This window comes from Cydia pomonella, chromosome 22, assembly GCF_033807575.1.
Source record: "Cydia pomonella isolate Wapato2018A chromosome 22, ilCydPomo1, whole genome shotgun sequence".
Taxonomy (NCBI): Eukaryota; Metazoa; Arthropoda; class Insecta; order Lepidoptera; family Tortricidae; genus Cydia; species Cydia pomonella.
The window spans coordinates 12,926,642-12,950,175 of NC_084724.1; the positions used below are offsets into that span (position 1 = coordinate 12,926,642).

At 36.5% G+C, this 23,534-nt stretch overlaps 1 protein-coding gene across 2 annotated transcripts in view; it reads left to right on the top strand.

Moving 5' to 3' along the window:
* The window catches only part of LOC133530242 (dipeptidyl aminopeptidase-like protein 6), a 238,466-nt gene that overhangs the window by 121,352 nt on the left and 93,580 nt on the right, over positions 1 to 23,534 (top strand). For both annotated transcript variants that reach the window (XM_061868119.1, XM_061868120.1), the window contains exon 4: positions 22,419 to 22,513. In XM_061868119.1, coding sequence (XP_061724103.1) covers positions 22,419 to 22,513 — 95 coding nt within the window. The remainder of the gene's footprint in view (positions 1 to 22,418; positions 22,514 to 23,534) is intronic.

Sequence of the window (23,534 nt, forward strand, 5' to 3'; positions counted from 1 at the left end):
CACCCTTTCACAGATTTCCCCATGGATTTTCTTCATTAATTGAAAGTGGTTTACGTCTGTCAACATGTCACGCTAGAAATATAAAGTGAATACGTCACGTCACTTGGTTGTTTTCCCCGTTCTTTCCTCGTTCCTACCACCCCGCTATCACTTATTGATCTAACCACTTTTTTTACTACTTTTTATAATAGTTACTAGTTACAGATTTTGAGATGTGGTGCTGGCGGCGAATGGCAAGAAAACAAATGAACAGGTTTTACGCATGGTAGGAGAGAAGAGGAGTTTGTTGAGAACTATAGAAAATAGAAGAGGAAAGATGCTTGGACACCTGCTACGACACGACGAATATAATATCAAGAACATAATTGAAGGGAGAGTTGAGGCAAGGAGTCGGAGGGGGAGACCAAGGAGAACCTACGTAGATCAAGTAAAGAAAAAACTCAACGTCGTGTCGTATCAGGCTGTCAAGGAGAAGGCAGAGGACCGACACACATGGAAATCGCTCCACCGACAAGAGTCTAACTCTTAAATATATGATGATGACTAGTTACAGCAATAACAAGTATAATTCAGCGTGTATTTTTGATACGACCGTATAACCAAAGGCTAGTTTAGGCTTTATTTAACACACTTAAGTACGTAGCTTTTATAAAATACAGACGACTTTTAATTTTCCTTATGAAATAATCCAGGAAGCAATGTATCACTACTTTGTTTTAACTCTAAACGTCGCATTTAATGACGCGACATCACAACTGACACAAGTGACTACCTATATAATGTACAAAATAGATTGCCGCTCAAAAAACAAGCTCTGGTAGTTAAGACTAAATTTTAACAAATCTTTCAGAATAATCTTATAGCACTAAAACCTACCTCTAGTTTAAGTTTGCGGTTATATCAAAAATACATACTGTATATTTACAGCAATAACAAATATAATATTCAACAACGACACGGTTATTTAGTTTTAATATTGCGAATTAAATTCCGGTATTGCCTTGTAAACACACGGACTTAGTATAAGGTCAGCTAACCAAGTAGGCTATCGTATTTCATTTACGGACGTCATAAAGTAAAGAGGGCGCCCAGCCGCGCCGCCATATGTTGCTTGACCGCACAGCATGTGTATATTCGCGCTAACAATTTACTGAAGACATATGGAGCTTATGTGTTGTGCGAAGGTTATGTGTAATGATATTACATATTTAGGCATAATTGAATGAAAGTTGGTTGGCCTAGCTAAGGGTTAATTCATTTGCAATTAGGATTCCTTAGTCAATGAGGAACCCTTATAGTTATTTAATATAGGTCTGTGTGAAATAAAAATATTCTAGGATAAGTATCTCTTCTACATGTAAAGTGGGTATTGGTTTCAACCCTGTAGTATAAAATGTGTCAAAAACTCAAATTACACTCCTAACCGAGAGAAAACATTCAACTTGATATTCCCATTCGTTTTTCCACTTTTGTGTCCTAACTATTTTGCAGTTTTTCAGTGTTTTTAGTAAAACGTTTGAAGTTAGAACAACACTGCCAATGAACAACGTATTCTCTATAAAAGCTTTTACAACAGAGGGCTTGCCGCGAATACCGAAGTTCACAAATTACGGGCATCTTTCTCATTTACTCCAATTAAGGGGTAATTAGAGTGACAGAGAAAGATCCTCCCAATTTGCGAAGTTCTGTGTTCGCGGTAGGCCCACTGTTGCCTTTAAAGTATGTTGCTAAGACTTAAAATTATTTATGTCACAACCTTGACTTCTGGCTACTTCTTATACTAAAATATAGCAAATGAAGATAGGGAACTAAACATTTTCTGATTTATTACGGCAGTATAAGAAAACCATTTAAGAAAGGAAGGAAATACTATATTAGCTGAATAAATGCGTAGTTAAGTTGGTAAGGAATTCAAGACGACGTCTAAGAGGTCCCAAATATTTATTTTTTTACTTACGTATTTGCTCTGTGAAGTTACAAAGCTCTTACGGAAATCCCTTAACGTTATTTTTGCCAAAAGATAATGGAATACTGACAAATAAAGTTGCCACAACAAATAAAAGTGGTAAGACGAAACGGTTCATAATAGGTCTTCACAAAATGCCTCGAAGGGAATCTCATTTTCGGCAATGATTGCCGGTTGTCTACGCTTAATGGGTAAGAAACGAAAAAAATCAATGAAATTATATTAATGAGAGCCAAGCGATATTGCTCAGTCCTTAAAATAATTCCGTCTTTTTAGTTGTTCGCCTGTATTTCAAACCTTATAAAGTCTATGACACCGACTATTTATATTATACGCGCGTTGTTTTCGGATTTACGAAAAGAAAAAATGTGGGCATTGCCGCACGGTATTTGGCAAGCTTCCACATTTACAAGTAGCGAAACTTCATTTAAGTAAAATACAACTCCTCGTTGCTATTATTTCCTGGTATTTCAAACAAAATGTGAAGGTTTTCGTGGGCGCTTAGGGATGATTGATTGACTAGAATTTTATACGTACTTTCCAAGGTTGCGAGGTGAGCGATCGAGGATATGTTTCAATTTCGTGTAAATATAGCTTTACATGAAGAATCTATAAAGGATTGATCGGGCATTAAAATAAAAGTGGCAAAAAGTTACGACAAAAATTCTGTAAAGGAATGTAAAGAACAGCCATGTTTTATTTGTATGTTATTACAACCGATATTACCCACATATAAAGCAAACCCCGCTCATGTAATATTGCGCCTTATGCCAGAAAGTGCCGTTGCTACACTCGCTACGGCAAAGTGATTCTTAATATTCCTTCCCACGGTAAATCAAAACTCGCAAACAAAGGAAAACGATTGCGAATAAAAATTAATCTACATAAATTCCATAAATCTTTTAGACCAACGAAAGCTGTCATTCATTCTGCGAAAAACGAATAAATTTTCAACCTTCGTATCATCGTATTTTAACAGCTCCTTCGTAAAAGCAGCCTTTAAAAAAACGACGAAATCGATAATTTCGTTATTTATTTACTAGTTTTTTTTTTGTTTACAAGAAAACCTCCAAAATGCGAGTTCTTAAAGTCCCAAAAAACGCGAAATTGCTCAAGTTGCGGACGCCGCCTCGAGTCACTTATTAAAATTCGTCCTTTAGAAGAGAAATACATTTCTTCCAAATAAAATTGTGAGAACTAACCAAAAGAAACAGGAAATAAGTAGAATTTGATGTATCACTTGAACACTAAAGCACAAAAAGGTGAGTTGCGTGGATGCAAATAAATTAAGTGTATGTGCAGTAGGAAACTAATGTAACTCTCAAGCAGGAAACCTCAAGCGTTACCTTAATGCGAGATTCCGGCTGTGTGTGGCACTGTACACAAGCATATGCAGTACAAAAATGCTTATGCTGCATAATGCTGCACACTGGTGGAATCTCGCCGTTACATATTACATACTATCGTACGTGACAATTGCTATTTGTTAATTTATGAGCATGTTAAATGTAGTATGTTTAGTTTTTATAGTTGCCCAATTTCACAGTAGATGTCGCTGTTCTATCGGCTACTTCACGCTATTAAGATTTTTCTACAGCCCCTTATAAGGTAAATTTGGTTTCGGAATAAATGAGTATTAAGTTGTGAAGTGAAGTGTTTCATTACAAAAGGTAGGAAGTGCAGTGCAGTGTAGTGAGTGAACATAGCATATAGGTGCAGTAGTAATGCAGGCATCCCAACGTCATCTCATTGTTCTAGGTTGTCTTAATCGATTGTTGGAAACTATTTCCAGCGAAAAGCGTCAAAGGAAACAGTAAACAAACACACTACAAAGAGGACTTAAAATATTAGACGCATAGTTTGCCCGGGGTTGGTCATGCTATTTACATTGCATTGCAATATGCCTAACTTGAAGAATGAAGACTTTCACTTTAACCACGATAACCTAGAGACTGTGGTGTGACGAATAGAGGCCTTGTTTCAAATAAACTGATCCCCTCATCACGCATGCATCCATTAGGCAAATGCCGATGCGCCGTGCGGCGCGGGCATGCATTTTGCATCGGATCATATCGACAGCAGAGAATAGAGAATGATCACATAGTATGTATACTATTGACACGAATGTGAATATCACATCTTACCCCTACATATTGTTGTTAATATCCAGCGCACATTAAAGAGATAATATTTTATTTCATAGTTTCTGAAATCTATTTTTAAGTTTAAATTTTAAATTTATTGAATGTTCTGATTTTTAATTGAATTTAGTAAAAATCGATCCATTAACGCAAGTGTTGGTACCTACAAGATGCTTGTAAAACTTAATTATATTAATATATTTATTAAGATTAATTCATAGCCATTGCCTTGCAGAAAGGCCGTGACGAATGTTCTCCGAGCTTTTAAATAGGGACCCCATAAGTAAAGATTTATTTTATTCGGCTGTAAATTTCGACCCTTTTGTCTTTAAGAGACATTTGCGGCCCGCTCTGAATAAATAATCTAAATATATTTCACGTTCACGACTAACAGACAGGAATAATTTAGCATATTATATTTTTCGTGTAATCTTATACATAAGAGAAATAAATAGTATTATTTTTACTAAATTTCATCTATTTCAATATAAATCGTTTTCTGTTGAGATGATTTTTACTTACCAAAGAATTATAAAGTTCTGCGAGGATTTTGGCCAATCTAATGTTTCTATGGAGTTTAATATACTAATCACATACCATTTTTAGGGTTCCGTAGCCAAATGGCAAAAAACGGAACCCTTATAGATTCGTCATGTCCGTCTGTCTGTCCGATTCTGTCACAGCCACTTTTTTCCGAAACTATAAAAGCTATACTGTTCAAACTTGGTAAGTAGATGTATTCTATGAACCGCATTATGATGTTTACACAAAAATAGAAAAAAAACAATAAATTTTGGGGGTTCCCCATACTTAGAACTGAAACTCAAAAAATCTTTTTTCATCAAACCCATACGTGTGGGATATCTATGGATAGGTCTTTAAAAATGATATTGAGGTTTCAAATATCATTTTTTTCTAAACTGAATAGTTTGCGCGAGAGACACTTCCAAAGTGGTAAAAAGTGTGTCCCCCCCCCCCCCCGTAACTTCTAAAATGACAGAATGAAAAATCTAAAAAAAATATATGATATACATTGCCATGCAAACTTCCAACGAAAATTGGTTTGAACCAGATCTAGTAAGTAGTTTTTTTTAAACTATACTTATTTCTTAATTTTTGCTATGCCAATCTACTAACGTTAGACGTTATAGATAATGATATTTGGAAATACAGTTGTACATTTGTTATTGATATTCAGAGTAGCTTAAACATGAAATACATAGTAAGTACACACACTATTCTACAATTTAATATAAAGATTACGAGTATACCTATTATTAGTAATAGTAGATAAACAGAATACGTAACGACTATCTGGAATTCAATCAAGTCATGAATATTATATCCTTTCACCGTCCATATTTGCTTTTAGACTTTGTATGCAATTAATGTTAATTAGAGGTTAGATATTTTGTCCATTTCAATTTGGTATGATCTGCCGACTGCCGACGATTGCGTTTCTGGGATAACATCAGGATAATCGGCAAAGAACAACATTTATCGAGTACTGTAGTTATATTATTAGGGTATCTGTCAGAGTAACAGAGTAACAGTAAACAGATACATATATGCTTAGTTCACAGAGTAAGTTCAGTGACAATGCAAAATGACGTTAATATCTAAGTATGATGATAGAGATAGCAGCTTTTGCAATAAAATAACACCCCCCATCAGCCGGCTTTAGTTGTCCTGACGATAATTATTTCGTTAATACACAAAAACAACTACGTGTTAAGTCATAGAAAAAATCCTCTATCAGATATGTTGCATTGCAAAAATTGTTTTCAGATATGTATCTCTCTTAATTAAATATTGTAGTATATTTAAAAAAAATTAATTGCATTTAGACTCCATTCGAAACTTGTCAACTAAACTCGAAACTCTAAATAAGTTTGCCACCACACATGCAGATTTGCAGCCCGACCACGTAAAGAGTTTACTAATTTTGTTGGCTAATACTTGCCCTCACATTATTCGGGGCAAAACTTTGTCGTGTTGAGTTTTCATGGATCCCTCGACAGAATATTTTAATGAGAAATGCATTATGTATGTTTGCCTTCTGACATGTCGGTCTGCGTGTTATCAGCAATGAGCGGAATTCTTCATAGCAAATATCAAACTGTCAGAGGGATTGACCTAACTGTTTTATCGACTTATCGATGTTACGGAATAATATCGCATTAGGTATACATAATCAACTTAAAAGATTATTCTGTAAGATTTGACCTCTTTGATAAGCAACTTGCATCTCCGTATTTAAGTAAATCATGTCAGCGTCACATATGTCATTTATGTCACTTGAGTTTTCATGAGTGATTTCCGTGCCGTGTTACTAAAATGGTTAATCCTAAAAGAAAACAATAAAAAAATGTATACAGAAAGATTCTTATTTCAGTTTCAAAGAAGATTCTTCCACAATATATTGCTCTAAATGTTACGTTCATTTACATCATCAAAGTATTTTCTGTTTTATTCTTTACTATTATACCAAAATACAGTGGCGGTCAGCTAATTAGGGACACCTGTGTTTCGTTAAGTGACAAATATTTATCGATAAGTCGATAAAACAGTTAGGTCAATCCCTCTGACAGTTTGATTTTTGCTATGAAGAATTCCGCTCATTGGTTATCAGTATACATACCGATTGAGTGGGAATGAGATTTATCAGGACCGCAATATATGCTGTACGTAAGTAAGAGTAGGAAGGATGTATGTGGGTGGGTATGTGTTCTCCCGTAGCGTCGAAAATGTTGAAATCTTAAATTTTAATCGACTTCCAAAGAACTGGCTTTATACAAATAAAAATCGATCGATCCTTCGAGTCGATTAACCTTTGTTATATTTTACTTACTGGTAGTTTTTGGAATTCGTGTATTCGTCTTCTTTCCGGGAAATTGCAATTTGTGAATTCGAATTCTTTATCGCATTCAGCTTCGCATCGTCGGACAGATTCTAAACTCACCCAAGAATTGCTATCCCCGCCTCCCGCCTCTGCAATCTACGCCTTTGCAATAATATACTATTAACCTGCTCCAGCATAGACTAGCTCGATTCACTTTTATTTTTGCTGGCAAGTGCCACGAAAGTTCACAGCTACGATAGAGAGCTTAAAGCCTTTTTAAGCCTTATGTAGAGTTGTGCCGCTATCTTCCTACCAGTTTTTATTAGAAAATGTCTACACAACTTTTCCTATTAGCGTGCATGTTTATTTAAAGTGGAATAAAAATGAAACAAGTGCCACAAGACTTGTAAGGTTGTTTATGCTATAAGTTTATCTCGACCATATACAAATCAAATGTCAAAAGTATTTAAGTATCCGTTTCTCTTGAACATACTTCATTTTACACAAATAATCTACTGTACAGAGATAATTAAATAATGACTATTAATAAGTTTTTGGCAAAAATTTCATTTTTGGTACAAGCTTTTATCGCTGACTGTACTTTTTTTGCCACAGGCAACTAATACTCATCGAGAAAATTTTAAAAAGCCCAAACACAATTAGGTTGCGTTGTTTTATCACAGAGTTCCTATGGCTACCTCCTGTCTCCATCATCAGAACAGCTTGATGGTACCATAATATTGCATTGTCACACGACTTACATATGTATGCAAATTTTCAGCTTCATCGGAAACCGGGAAGTGGGTCAAATTTAACTTGCAAGATTTATCCCATACATACTAACAGCGCAAAAATAAAAAAAGCGGCCAAGTGCGAGTCGGACTCGCGCATGAAGGGTTCCGTACAATTTAAGACGTATTAAAAAAAAATCTTCTTACTAGATCTTGTTCAACATTTTACCACTTTGGACACACATTTTACCACTTTGGAAGTGTCTCTCGCGCAAACTATTCAGTTTAGAAAAAAATGATATTAGGAACCTAACTATCATTTTTGAAGACCTATCCATACATACCTTACACGTATATGTTTGATGAAAAAAATTTTTTTTAAATTTTATGACGTATTAAAAAAAAACTACTCACTAGATCTCGTTCAAAACAATTTTCGGTGGAAGTTTGCATGGTAATGTATATCATATATTTTTTTTAGATTTTTCATTCTGTTATTTTAGAAGTTACAGGGGGGGGGACACACTTTTTTTCACTTTGGAAGGTTCTCTCGCGCAAACTATTCAGTTTAGAAAAAAATGATATTAGAAACATTAATATCATTTTTGAAGACCTATCCATAGATACCCCACACGTATGGGTATGATGAAAAAATTTTTTTTTTTAATTTCATGACGTATTAAAAAAAACTACTTACTAGATCTCGTTCAAACCAATTTTCGGTGGAAGTTTACATGGCAATGTATATCATATATTTTTTTTAGATTTTTCATTCTGTTATTTTAGAAGTTACGGGGGGGGGGGACACACTTTTTTTCACTTTGGAAGGTTCTCTCGCGCAAACTATTCAGTTTAGAAAAAAATGATATTAGAAACCTTAATATCATTTTTGAAGACCTATCCATAGATACCCCACACGTACGGGTATGATGAAAAAAAATTTTTTTTTTTAATTTCATGACGTATTAAAAAAAAACTACTTACTAGATCTCGTTCAAACCAATTTTCGGTGGAAGTTTACATGGCAATGTATATCATATATTTTTTTTAGATTTTTCATTCTGTTATTTTAGAAGTTACGGGGGGGGGGGACACACATTTTACCACTTTGGAAGTGTCTCTCGCGCAAACTATTCATTTTAGAAAAAAATGATATTAGAAACCTCAATATCATTTTTGAAGACCTATCCATAGATACCCCACACGTATGGGTTTGATGAAAAAAGATTTTTTGAGTTTCAGTTCTAAGTATGGGGAACCCCCAAAATTTATTGTTTTTTTTCTATTTTTGTGTAAACATCCTAATGCGGTTCATAGAATACATCTACTTACCAAGTTTGAACAGTACAGCTCTTATAGTTTCGGAAAAAAGTGGCTGTGACAGAATCGGACAGACAGACGGACATGACGAATCTATAAGGGTTCCGTTTTTTGCCATTTGGCTACGGAACCCTAAAAACACATGGAAATCAATAGATATTGAACAAAACTAATAATTACATATTTCATACATGTTTCCTTATTACACATACGAGTATAATTTATCTACATCGGACAGTATTATTGATGTATACATTCATCACGTTGTACGAGTAACATGACCACAGATATGTATAACCACTGACGTGTGCTTACCACATTCTGTTAATGCGCACATAACGTGGCTGGTGGAAGCGGACTGACTTCATAAAATATTCGAATGCTGCTAGTAATGACTGAACTTTTAACTTTTTGAAATATTAAGAGCCCTGCAATTCAAAACCCAAGTACGGGCGGGTTATATTTATCCAATGGCCGTGAAAAAGGAAGATAATATTATTTTAGCTATGTAATAATGATATTGTACTCGTTTTCATGTGAAACACCTATTATTTAATGATTTCTAATTATACTTGTCCTTGCCAAATATACTATTACGTTTTGAATAAATTCACACAGGATAGGTTAATTTACAAAACAATGTATTCTACTTCCAGGAACCTCTGTACCTTAATAAACGTCACCCGATTCGCTTAGCAGGGGCTTATTTGAGGTCCAATAATTAGAATAGTTGTGGCTATATTGCGGCTACAATATCTGCACGCGTCGCAAATAGAATGCGATAACGCGAGAGAATCATAACGACGGCACAGGGCCAGTGATGTCCCTATACAGTTGTTCGTAACCAGTGTAACAAGGGTCACGTATGTATCAGTAATGTTAAAGAAAGAACGTAGGGACTTAGATGTAGGCACGTTTCATTTTACTAGTCCCAGTAGAATTGGGAGATCACAGAATGTAACAGGAGAACAGGTAAATTGCTTAGCTTACTCACAATACGCCATCACGAGAGATATTATGAAAAACAATACAAATTCTCTTTATTGCACACCTCAATAAATACAATACAGAGAGAAAACGACATCAGAAGTAGAGCTCGCAGATGAAAGATCAAAGTACGGGGATTATTACAAAGTTGTCAGCCGGAAAATAGTCCGCTAGCTGGCACGGGTGCACGGAGCGGGCGCTCGCACGCGGGTGCCATTGTAGGTAAAATCCGTCGCACCCGTCCGCGCCAGTTAGCGTTGCTCATACAATTTTTCCTAAACCCGCTCACCCAATCCATGCAACCGCGCCAGTAAGCAGTTGCCCTTATACAGCCCTCTTTCATGGAACTGGAAAATATCAGTGGTGCGCTGCCCTACTTGTCCAACGATGCAAAGATCTTTTCTGTCCCAGCGATCTTTATTAACACTTTCACATAAGTCTAGCAACTGTTACTCTTAGTTCTCCAGTAAATCTCACGCAATTCGTTCTCATAGAGAAACGTATATACATAGCATAGCTTGTTCTGTTTGGTATTTCACTCACATTTGTCGTTATCGGACACGAATGGTCCGCAGCGGGTAAATGTTACGCCGGGTCGGGCCGAAAGTTTAGTTTCCGGACGCAACTTGTGAATGTGATTGTGCTACAAAACAAAACTGCAACAGCTGCTCATTTGAAGCTGTCGAGATATTATGCGATTTGTGAATTTACCTCGCTTCTATCTCATTATTATTTCTAATTATAAGTTTTATGCAAAATTTCAAAGTATTATAGCCTTCTTCAAGTTTATATATCCAACGAGTCTATTCGTTTTCTGTGGGGTTTGATTTACTAACCATTTGAACAAGATTATCTGCCGGTTAACTAAACAGCATTGGAACAGTCAAGCGAATCCAATCAAAGATGTTTTCCTTCGATCAGCCGTAAAGAGCCTTGTAGCCGGAAAACAATAAAACGTGATATAAACTGTTACGAGCAACGAGGTGCTTCACGCAGAAATGGTGGAAAACTCTAACGACCACAATATATTATGTTGATTTATAAATAAAGAAAAGACACTAAAAGGAAGTCGATGTTTGGACTATTACGTGTATAAACGAAGCTTAAATACGAATGAGTTTGTTTTAAATATTTTTTCTGCCCTCCGGCCGGAAAGCGTCAACTTTTGGCCCACTGCGATAATTAATGTTGCCGCTTTCTAGCTCCGCCGAACAGAAAATTATTATACACACCTAGGCCAGCAAATAAGCCTCCGATCACATGTAATTGTCAGCCGAGGCAAAGCCGACATTTCTTACTTGACTGCTTAAGTAATATACTATTGTATACCATTTAATAAATTTGGATTGCTGAAAACCACGGTATTTATTCACATTTGGTACGATACTTGTTCAAATTTAAAATGGACATCATATATTACCTACTCCCGACAAAATGAAGATATATACTTTGATGAGAAGGTATTTGTTTGTTTATGCGCGTATATACAGTACGTATACGATTTTGCAATACATAAAAGATCTTTAATTTATTGTTATTGAATTTATATTATTTAACTATACAATTATAATACTAAATGTTTCAGTGGTTACAATTCTATCATTTCTTGTACTTAACTTCCTGTTGGTACTTAACTATATCTCAACTTGGTAAGATATAGAGAAACCGCAACTCGTTAACAGTAAAAGGGTCAGAAACTCCGATCTGACGAGTAATTCCAGTCTCTCGCCAAATACGAGCGAGGCTAACGCTCGGGTGAACCATTATATACATTTTGTGTGGAGATTTCTAACAGAATGTGTCCCATATACAATGGCTCGTTGAAGGAAAAGCGCTCACAATCTTGCATTGGCGCACAATATTAATTAGGTTATAGTCTTTGGAGTTCGCGTGTTTTAAACTCGTCTCAGTTTTTAAACCTTATAAATAATAAAATTTGAATTCTTATAAACCCGCTGTATCACAATGTAATTAATTAAATTTGAATTCTTATAAACTTTTTAATGACTTGGGTCTTCTGCGGAAACTCGTGTCTTTTCTGAGAAATTAAGCCTTCATATCGTAATTCATGATTAAATCAAGCAGTCTTAATCGAGAGCTCTCATTACTATTTGTAACGATGTTTGTCGCATGCTTGTAACCGAGTGCAACTACAGACTGTCTAAAATTAACCAATAGCCAGTGGCGTCTTTTCAGTACAGACGTTAGTTGAATCAACTGTGTAAATTGATTGAAAGTGGTCTCTTGGAGTTAGTTTAATATAATATATTAATAAAATCAGTGTTAACATAATGAATGGTTTATTAGTAAACGTTACATGGCGCAGTCGGTAGGATTCTAAAAATATTCAAAAAAGTATTTGCCTCAAGACACCGCACAGTCTCGTAAAACTAACACATATATTTTTTTGAGCTTTTAGAGCCATTGGCAACAGCTAACAGCCATGTTACTCTAGTCGAACCGACAACTCGACTCGCCCGCGCCTGCAAAATCAAAGGAAATTCACGATCCGATGACAAACGAGCATGCAAACTGGTCGATAATAGTCAACGACATGATCCGGCAGTAAAGTCAACGACATGACGACCGCAAGTTTTGATGTTTAATGTCACGGGATTTATCGCCGCAACAATGGTCCATCAAAACCGATAATCCTGTAAGGTTTTGAAACAGCGATTTATTCACAGCATGTACAAAGTAATTTCTTACTATTTTCTAGTTTTTATTTAACTTGCTCTGTAAGTATGTTAGTTTGTTAGTGTGGGTCAAATTTTGGAAGCTAAATTTGAATCACTTCCTGATGAGTGACTGAGCTGAAATTTTACACACATGTATGTAAATCGGATCACAATGTAATATTATGATAACACGGAGCTGATCAGATAATGGAGACAAGGGGTCGTCATGGGAATTAAGTGATAAAACAACGCAAATTAATTGAGTTTGGGGTTTTTAGAATTGCCTCGATATAGTACTAGTTGCCTGTCGAAAAGTACAGTCAGCGGTGAAACTTGTATCAAAAATGATTTTTTTGGCCAAAAACTTTTTTATTACCTAAAAGCTCACAATGTATTCCGCTGCTGAAAAAAGGCCTCCCCCTTCTTTTCACACTCGTCATTCATTATATTCTAAATATACTTTTTTACATAAATGCTTACACCCTTTACGGAAAGGGGTAGGTAGGTAGATATCACGGGATCACTGGCTGCAATTCATGCACGTTTCTTTTGCTCCATCCATTTCTCAACTTTAAAATTGTTGAACAATTCCAAAACAAATGAAATCGTTATCGATATTACAAATAAATTGAATTCGACATGTTTCATTTTAGGATAACTCATTTTGCGGCTAAGTGGTCCCACTCCCCCTCCGACAAGCCGCCCACCCCCCACTCAGCTGACGTATGGCGGTGACAGTCAATAAGCAAACCTAATCGTGCGTGGAGTTCGAACCGGGCCACTCAGACGGCGTATTCGAGATTGTTTTTGACAGCTTGAGACAATTCTTCTGATGCAACGCTTTGATATCTAAGACAAAAAAAAACAGCCAAACCATAAATTTTAAGCCGAGGTTCAGAGTTAGTACAATCAGGGCTTAGGGGCTATAAGGACTATATCCCCTCATCCCTATACCCCTATCCTTAATCCCCTACTCTAATCCTTACCCCTATGAGGGGTGTTATATTTGTAAAATAATTATACCTAGTTACTTATATTAAGTTTTTTATGCTGAGGTCGGCAGACAGTCAGAATGATGTTTATTAAATTCAATATTGAAACACTATATCAATCCCATTTCAATGCAACATTGGTTCCATTGGGCCTTTAAATAGCTCCCAAGGGACATAAATCGAGGAGGCCAAACCGCATCCATTGAGCGCATCTGGCTTGATTTATGTTAACTATCCCATCCGAGTCTAGTTCGGGCCGTAAATATCGCTTTATGGGGAAACTTTTCTAATCGCATGGAAAAGATGCTGTGTCGGTTTGTTTTTATGAGCGTTTTAGTTTTCAACGCGAGGCTGTTCGTCTACACGCTATGTCTCAGCCACAAGAATACGCTTTAAGTTCGTTTATTGCCAGCGCTGACCGTCATGCTTTGGTTTTTCTTGCTAGGATAGCTTTCGATGCTGTCAGCGTACTCATGTGCCGTCGAATAATTTCCCTAGTTGCGAAGGATTAATGGAATGGTATAATTTCGGAAACTCCTAATAATTTTTTGGTAAAAATGAAACTCAATTTTATTTAATTCTTGTAAAATTTTCATGAAATTGCGATAAATTTTTCAACTTTTTGAACGCCAATTCGTTTGAAGTTCTTCATTGATGTTCTTCGAGTACAGTAGCACCAGCGATTTCAATCTGCAATAAAGACTTTGAACAAGTGTGCGTGTATTGCTATTTCTCGTGCGCAGTCAGGATAAACCAAGAGTCTATGTTGATGGTGAAGGGCCTGCATTTGTCGCTTGAAGGTTAAAGGTCGCAGAGTCCTATGAATATTTCCATAAAAAATAGCAATCATGCACGTAAATGTACATTCTATGCTAATTTCCGTGATATAATATCATCGAGATATCAAAACAATGTTTCCAATACGCGTACGTCCAATTTCTTATACATAGATTATTCACAGTTTAAATCATGGAATCATTTGAATCACTAATATCTAGGGATTTCTTCCAAATAATTATGACAATGTAGTCGCTAATATTCCATTCTGCAACGCCCAACGTAATTCAGCGGAATTAATGCGAATGCAAAAGATAGTTGAATTTAATTTAGACCTGCCCCATTACCATAACTTAGCATTCAGTTTTCTTAGTCAGACTCGCTGAATTGTCTCCCAGGTAATAAAATAATTCAAGTGATGTCACGTGCGTTCGCTCTAACCTTATCGTTTAAATAATTACTGCAGTTTTAGATATTTTATAAGCGCATAAAGTTCGCAATAATTTTATATTTTACAATGAAAATTAAAATTAAGTAAGTATTATTTGTTGAATCACTAATATGGTAATAGAAAAGCTCGTGAAAATAAACAGACATTGTGGATGATCTTCATAGACCTAGAAAAGGCTTTCGACCGCGTACCACGAACGCTGATATGGCAGGCTTTAAGGTCGCAAAACGTTCCTGAACGATACATAAAGCTTATAACAGACATGTATCGCAACGTGCAGACAAGCGTTCGAAGCCCAGCAGGTGTGTCAAAGAGCTTTGATATTGAAGTTGGGGTTCATCAGGGAAGTGCTCTTAGCCCCTTACTATTCAATACCATCATGAATTACCTCACCGAGAGAATCCAGAAACCCTTACCGTGGAACTTATTGTATGCTGACGACGTGGCTCTGATATCAGACAATGAACAAGAAGCACAGGATAGTTTAGATCATTGGAGGCGATCTCTGGAGCCAAACGGATTGCGCATAAGTAGAACCAAGACCGAGTATATGGTGCTCAACTTCAGCGCTGACAAATCTAGCACGACACACACTGAGCTGAAGCTTGATGGAGAAATCCTACCAAGAGTAAACAAGTTCAAATACCTAGGTTCTGTTATTGCTGAGGATGGCACGATTACAGCCGACATAACGCATCGAATAACATCTGGATGGAATAAATGGCGCGAACTAACAGGGGTCTTGTGTGACCCAAAAATGCCAATAAAAACTAAAGGCAAGGTATATAAAACTGCCGTTAGGCCAGTTCTACTATACGGTAGTGAAACGTGGGCTACGAAGCAAATACATGAGCAAAAACTACACACTACTGAAATGCGTATGCTTCGTTGGGCAGGAGGAGTTACCCTTAAAGATAAAGTCCGAAATGAATACATTCGGGGCACCTTCAAAGTGGCACCAGTTACCGAGAAGCTAAAGGAATCCAGACTAAGGTGGTTCGGACATGTGATGCGTAGACCCGAAAATCACGTAGTGAAGAAGTGCCTCTCCATGGCTGCAGCAAAGGGAGGAAGGGGCAGGCCAGTAACTACCTGGCTGACGAATGTCCGAAGAGATATGAAGGAGTTGGGCCTGTCCAGTGACGACGCTTATCAGCGATCAAAGTGGCGCCTCAAGATTAGGAAAGCCGACCCCGCGTAACGGGATGAGGCGAGGATAAAGAAGAAGATTATTTGTTGCAGTATGTTTTTATTATCTTGATGATGTGTTGATGTGATTGTTTCATGCTATAATATTTTCAAATGAACTATTACCAAAATATAACATAAAAAATATTTGCAAATTAAAGTAAATAACGTACTCCTATTAATAAAATGCCTGTACAAGATGATATAACAGGACACAAGAATAGGCCATATTTAAACAAAAATAAATTTTACTGACGAATAAGCATCGTGTTGCGTCAAAAAATATCACATAACCTCTCAAATGTTTGTAAGTTTTGCTTATAAGATATTGCAGATATTTTAGCCTTGGCATTCCGTTTGCAACCGAAAAACATTTCGTATTTAGAATGCCAACTTCTCAACGACTTGTTTGTGGCATCTGATAGCGAATCACTAGAAGATAATGCTCAAAACATACTCAACTAACATGCCAATAGAAGCCTTAACTTATTGTTGGCAGGGTCTATTGTTGCTTGTTTTACTGTGAACTAGAGTAAAATGAGCGCCGTAAACAGTTTTATGGGCAGTTCTGCCATTCACTTTGTTATCGAGTCAATAATTTAACAATGCTGAATAGTGACAGGGTTGAAACATGCTATCGAATTATATTAGTTCTACTATACGGTAGTGAAACGTGGGCTACGAAGCAAATACATGAGCAAAAACTACACACTACTGAAATGCGTATGCTTCGTTGGGCAGGAGGAGTTACCCTTAAAGATAAAGTCCGAAATGAATACATTCGGGGCACCTTCAAAGTGGCACCAGTTACCGAGAAGCTAAAGGAATCCAGACTAAGGTGGTTCGGACATGTGATGCGTAGACCCGAAAATCACGTAGTGAAGAAGTGCCTCTCCATGGCTGCAGCAAAGGGAGGAAGGGGCAGGCCAGTAACTACCTGGCTGACGAATGTCCGAAGAGATATGAAGGAGTTGGGCCTGTCCAGTGACGACGCTTATCAGCGATCAAAGTGGCGCCTCAAGATTAGGAAAGCCGACCCCGCGTAACGGGATGAGGCGAGGATAAAGAAGAAGATTATTTGTTGCAGTATGTTTTTATTATCTTGATGATGTGTTGATGTGATTGTTTCATGCTATAATATTTTCAAATGAACTATTACCAAAATATAACATAAAAAATATTTGCAAATTAAAGTAAATAACGTACTCCTATTAATAAAATGCCTGTACAAGATGATATAACAGGACACAAGAATAGGCCATATTTAAACAAAAATAAATTTTACTGACGAATAAGCATCGTGTTGCGTCAAAAAATATCACATAACCTCTCAAATGTTTGTAAGTTTTGCTTATAAGATATTGCAGATATTTTAGCCTTGGCATTCCGTTTGCAACCGAAAAACATTTCGTATTTAGAATGCCAACTTCTCAACGACTTGTTTGTGGCATCTGATAGCGAATCACTAGAAGATAATGCTCAAAACATACTCAACTAACATGCCAATAGAAGCCTTAACTTATTGTTGGCAGGGTCTATTGTTGCTTGTTTTACTGTGAACTAGAGTAAAATGAGCGCCGTAAACAGTTTTATGGGCAGTTCTGCCATTCACTTTGTTATCGAGTCAATAATTTAACAATGCTGAATAGTGACAGGGTTGAAACATGCTATCGAATTATATTTGAAGATAGAACATGGTCATAAAACTGCTTTAGATTAAGTTCAAATATCCATTAAAAAAACTTCAGTCACATTGCAGGAATATCATAATATCTGTCTGACGCATTTGGTTGTGGTAGCCTCAAATTAATTTTGAGCCAGTAAAATCTGTTGACATCAATACTAATAACTTAAATTAAAAAATAAATAAAAACCCCTACGCTATATGCCAATAAATTAATAGTTTAAAAACACTAGAAAAACACGTTTATTAACCTTGAAACCTAATCGTATTCAAATTTCATTACGTGACTTTTCTCACAAGTGCAAACACGACTATGATACGATATTCCATCATGGAATGCCAGTGCCTATCTTCCGGCTTCATCATCAGACCTTGAAACCTAATCGTGGTCAAAGTTCATTACAAGACAAGACTTCCTAACAAATCCAAACACAGCTATGATACGATGTTCCATCATGAAGTTCCAGTTCATATCTTCCGGCTCCATCATCAGATCAGTTCGACAGTACCATATTATTGTATTGTCATCAGAACTACATACAGCTGCCAATTTTCATGACGCTACGAATGCTACGATCCTTGGAAGATGGTTAAATTAGTTACCTTAGATTCCATTACATAGTTACATAGGTACAGGTCGACCTAATAAAAGCGTGTTAAAAATAAATAATTTTATGTTAAAATGCCTTACTACTAATCAGCTCTTTTCTTCAACAATGAAAAGAGCTGATATTCTTCAAACTGCTAGATCGATTTCTATCAAACATACGTTATAACTACCACAAGGAAATTCGCTTTTACGTAAAAAAACTGGCGTTGGCGTCAATCATCTCATACTCTTTTATGCGTCGGGGATTAAAAATACCCATGATTTTTTTTATTACTGTCGCAGTTGTGTAACAAATTGAATTTAAATACAAATTGAGGATTAATGGTGGTTTTTTGGCGTCGCCACAAATTGCCCGGCTGGAACCGTATGGTATGGATTAATATTTGATTGCCCGCTCGTTTTTTGCCCTCTGCGTATAGTCAAGGACTACTTTAATACCTTTATTGATGTATATGTAGCAACTATTTGTGGTTAAGTTAATTATGCTTGCAATGTGTATTTGCTACAGCTACAGCTTTACCATTTTACTCTGGGAGTAATGGTGAGATGGGAATTAATATAAATAAATACCTAAATGAAGTTTTGTTTAATAACTATATATATGTTTATTAAACCTGATAGGTAAAATGACAAAACTTGTAAACTATTATTAAAATTAAGTATAAACAGAATTAAATAAATATTTGGGGACAATTTTCACACAGATCGACCTAGCCCCAAACTAAGCAAAGCTTGTGATGTACTATAGGTACTAGGCGACTATATACATACGTATATAGATAAATACATACTAACACACCCATGACTCACGAACAAATATCTGTGTTCATCACACAAATACATGCCCATACCGGGAATCGGATCCGGGACCATCGGCTTCATAGGCAGGGTCACTACCCCGTAGGCAAGACCAGTCGTCAATACGTAAAATAAAATCACTGGAGTTTAAATGCTTATTTAAATAAGGAATTAAATTGATCTTACGTTTATATATAATTATATATAGTATGCCCGCTATACTTGTCTTAGGCAGTGTCTTACCTGAGCGAATAACTCGCGAACGCGAAGCGGCGCGGGTGAATTCAATCCTTTGATACCAATGGAAGTGTCCTACACCGTGGGCGATCTCCGAATGCCGTTGGGCCGCCGCGCCGCGTCGCATTCGCGAGTCATCGCCCACGTAAGCCGCGCTGTAAGCTTGTACACTTCTTGACCGCTATAACTACTTAGAGGTCAAAAATATAAGTAGGTTAGCTTAACAATAGCCAACTGAAATCTGCATACAATTTACGTTTATCAGAAACGAACGCGATGTGACGTGTAACGATAAGTATCGGTGACGTACCGTCGCCCACGCTGTTAACTGTCCAACGGTGGACCTTATTACAGAAGGCATAAGGTCCACCGATGGATAGTTAAGAGTGTTGCTGTTGTACATGCCTCCATTAACGAAATTTACCAAACGACCACTCGTTACACCGTTGCGTGTGTTTTAATAATTGTATTTTTAGCATTATTGAACTCTAAATCTCGTCTCAGTGGATGGGCAGTCTGACTGTGTTTTGCCTACTGTTGTGATAAATCCATCTGTCAGATTATGCAATTTAGGTATTAAGAAAAGGTATTAGGGTAATTATTTCCTCAGAGGATCGAATGGATAAATCCATTTGAATTTGAAATTAAGCGACAAATTTATTAGTTAAACTCATTGAAACGTTAATCTGTTAATTTAGATATATCATAAGTTGCATATTACAGGTTTTGGAATACATTGTATTCTAATATGTTTATAAGACCTAGAATTATAAGCAAACAAATCCAAATGCTATGCTGGAAAACCCTGTGTTCAATTCGTGATCACGTTATTGGTGTCTGAAAGTAGTATTTCGTAACCTCGGTTTCTTGATGCGACAAGCAAAGGACTTCACGAACATCGCAGCTATACGAGCAGTGTATGAGGCTCTCTTGAGGAGTCACCTTGAATGTTAAGTGGTAATTTGGAGTCCACACGAAGCTAAATACAACATTAGGCTACAACGCATTAAAAATGAATCTGTTAGGCTCCTTTACTTAAAACTATATGACGTATATCCTGGGTATCCCTTGCTGTATCCCACACTCTTCATGCTGGGAATGGTTGCCTGTAACAAGCTAGAGGTGAGGTGGGAACTTGCCCTCGCTTCATATGTAGTTAGGGTGCTGAGAGGTGATTTGTAACCCCGGGGTCCTGCACGTATAGCGCTGCCGGCCGCCGCTGCTGGCCGTACCCCCTGCTCGCACAAAACTGCTGAGGGAGCCCCGCTAACGAGGGCCATTCGAACTATCAATAAACTTGCGCTGGAGTTGGACATATTTACATGCTCTCTGAATGATCTCACAAAGGCCGCATTGTTAATATTAGGTTTAGTTTATAATTATATTGTCAATAACTCTGATTATTGGTTTGTCGCTTATCTATCGCATTAGGCTAAACTTGTAATGATAAATTTAAGTCTTTATTAATAATAATAAAAAACAGCTTGAGTCATAATGTTATATCTGAGGAACACAATAATGACCGTGTCTTGTTTTACGCATATTGTATTGTATTTATTTCAAGCAGCATGGCTCATCAAAGCTTTGAAACATAAACATTAAAATAAAAATACAAACCTTAAACAAAATATTAACTGACTTACAGGAAACATGACAAATATAAAAGAACAAAAATTGAGAAATTTAAAAATAAAGAAAATGCGATTACTATATAATTTTAGATTAATTTATTATGAAATCTTCTTTTAGTAAGATACCTATTTGTCATAAAATAAAACTGATAATTTTCATTTCAGTGTGACAAACAGCCACCACAACACATGAAATTGTCAGCCATTTTAATAACATTGGTTGCGCTGAAACCTGCATTGTAGGGTCACAAACCCCGCCTCTGCGTCACGTCCGCGTCATAACGTGATCAATAAACATAATTGCCTACTTAATTACCAACATGCTCAACTGACTACACTCTGTATGATATGATTCGAATTACCGTAAAATATCTAATTACAATTTTTGATAAAGTTAATTCGATCTATAAAGTTGTACTCGTACGTTAATTACAATATGAGAATTCAGCGATGTAAGTACATATATTTGCTTTTTATGATAGAGGAGGCAAACGAGCAGACGGATCACCTGATGGTAAGCAATTACCGCCGCCTATGGACACCTGCAACACCAAAGAGGTTTTAAGTGCGTTGCCGGCCGTTAAGATGGGAGTACGCTCTTTTCTTGAAGGTTTGAAGGTAACGTATCGATCCAGAAATACCGCAGGCGACAGTTCATTCCACATCCATTTTGCTTATCACGATGGCTAAATTGTTCTAAAATACTACAACTGCAGAACATTTTCTATTTCTGCCGTCCGGCCGGAAAGTGACAACTTTATATATATAGATAGCGGTGCCGTCATATAGCGCCCATCTCCATACAAAATACTACTTCATCCATAGGTATATTCCAGGAAAACGGAGCCTAATGAACGAAGTTGCTGCTTTCCTGCTCCGTCGAGCAGAAAAATAGTATACATACAAACAAGTATAAAAGCTCTGGCAGTAAATAAGAAAGCCTTTGCCTCGGCCGTCCATTACATGCGATATTTCTGACTTTACCACCATGTATGTAATAATTTAAGATAATTCAGGGCGTTTTTCTTGATTTATATCAAAATTTAAAAAAAAATTGTAGTTCGTCTTCTTATAGGCTTCACGAATCAATTTTATTGTGTACAAACTCATTTGTATCTGGGTTGCCTACGAGACAGGCTGAGCCTAGTGTAGGAGCCGGTCAACCTGAATTGTATATTTATTAGCCGAGGTACCTACATATTGTCAACTGTATTTAGATAGGATAATCTCAACACTCCTGTAAACGAGTCTGAAGATTAAATGTAACTGATTATTGATTACGTGACTCTTCTGAGTATGTCTTCACTTACGCGGCAAGCGGTTCTTGTTACCGCGGCACTAACAATCGTTAAAATTACATTAAGATATCATCTGATTGTCCACAGGTGACGAGTTTGTTTTCCGCGACGCGTGGGGCGGCATCAGCCTCATGTTCGCTGCGAACCAGTCGTCCAAGACCCTCATGCCAAATACCACTTACGTGAGTCATAGATTTGCAGTGCTTACAAAATTTAAGTAGTAGCAGTAAAACACTTTATTGCGCAAAACAAGTACAAAACAAATAAAAGGCCAGGATTTGGTTTAGGTATTTTTATTTTTTCTATGTAGGTTTAGTTTTATTTTATAAGTAGTCATAATTTTATTTTATTCAATTAATGTATATTAACATTGTTATGTTCATGTTCGTGTGCGTATTCGTGTATGTGTTCGTGTTCGTGTCCATGTCATGTGACATTGCATTCAAATATAACTAAACGGTCGTGACGGGTTTTTGTGATGGAAAAATCTTATACTTTTCGCTTATATTTCTTACGCCACAGGTTATGATTTTAATAAATATGTACAAAGGCGAACTTATCCCTTTAAGGGATCTCCTGCAGCTAACCTTTAAGCAACTGAGAGAGAGTAAATAGAATAATAAGAATTGTCGTTCTTATTTTCTGTTTAGGTTTTTAGAATTTAATAAATGATGCCTATCTAGTTGACATAATTTTTTATAGGATTTTTTATACATTTATGTCGAATAACCGTGCAAAAGTTTCTTGTTCTTAGTATTGTAGCCAAAGTGAGAATATGTGTTGCAAAACATCCTTATTCTGTGTATTGCAATATATTATTTTGCTGTCATTATCTAATTAAGGTTGATTATAGGTATGTATGTATTTATTTACTCACTTACTCCGTTGGCTCAGCGACCCAAAATGAGACTTGGCCTCCGACACAAGACAGCGAAACTTTTCTCGGTCCTATGCGACTTCTCGCCAATTGATGACACCAACTTCGCGCGGAATGGAAAAATACTATCGTTATGAAACCGACTCAAGAAAAAAACCGATGTATTTATTTACACTAAACTACAGGGTGATTCATGAGACGTGAGCTGGACTAAGCCTACAAAATCAGTAAATGTTAATGAATCGTTCACCATCATATTTAAGTAAAACAATCACGCTTTTTATCTGTTATTTACCTAACTTTTTCTTAAGGACAAATTTGATTAT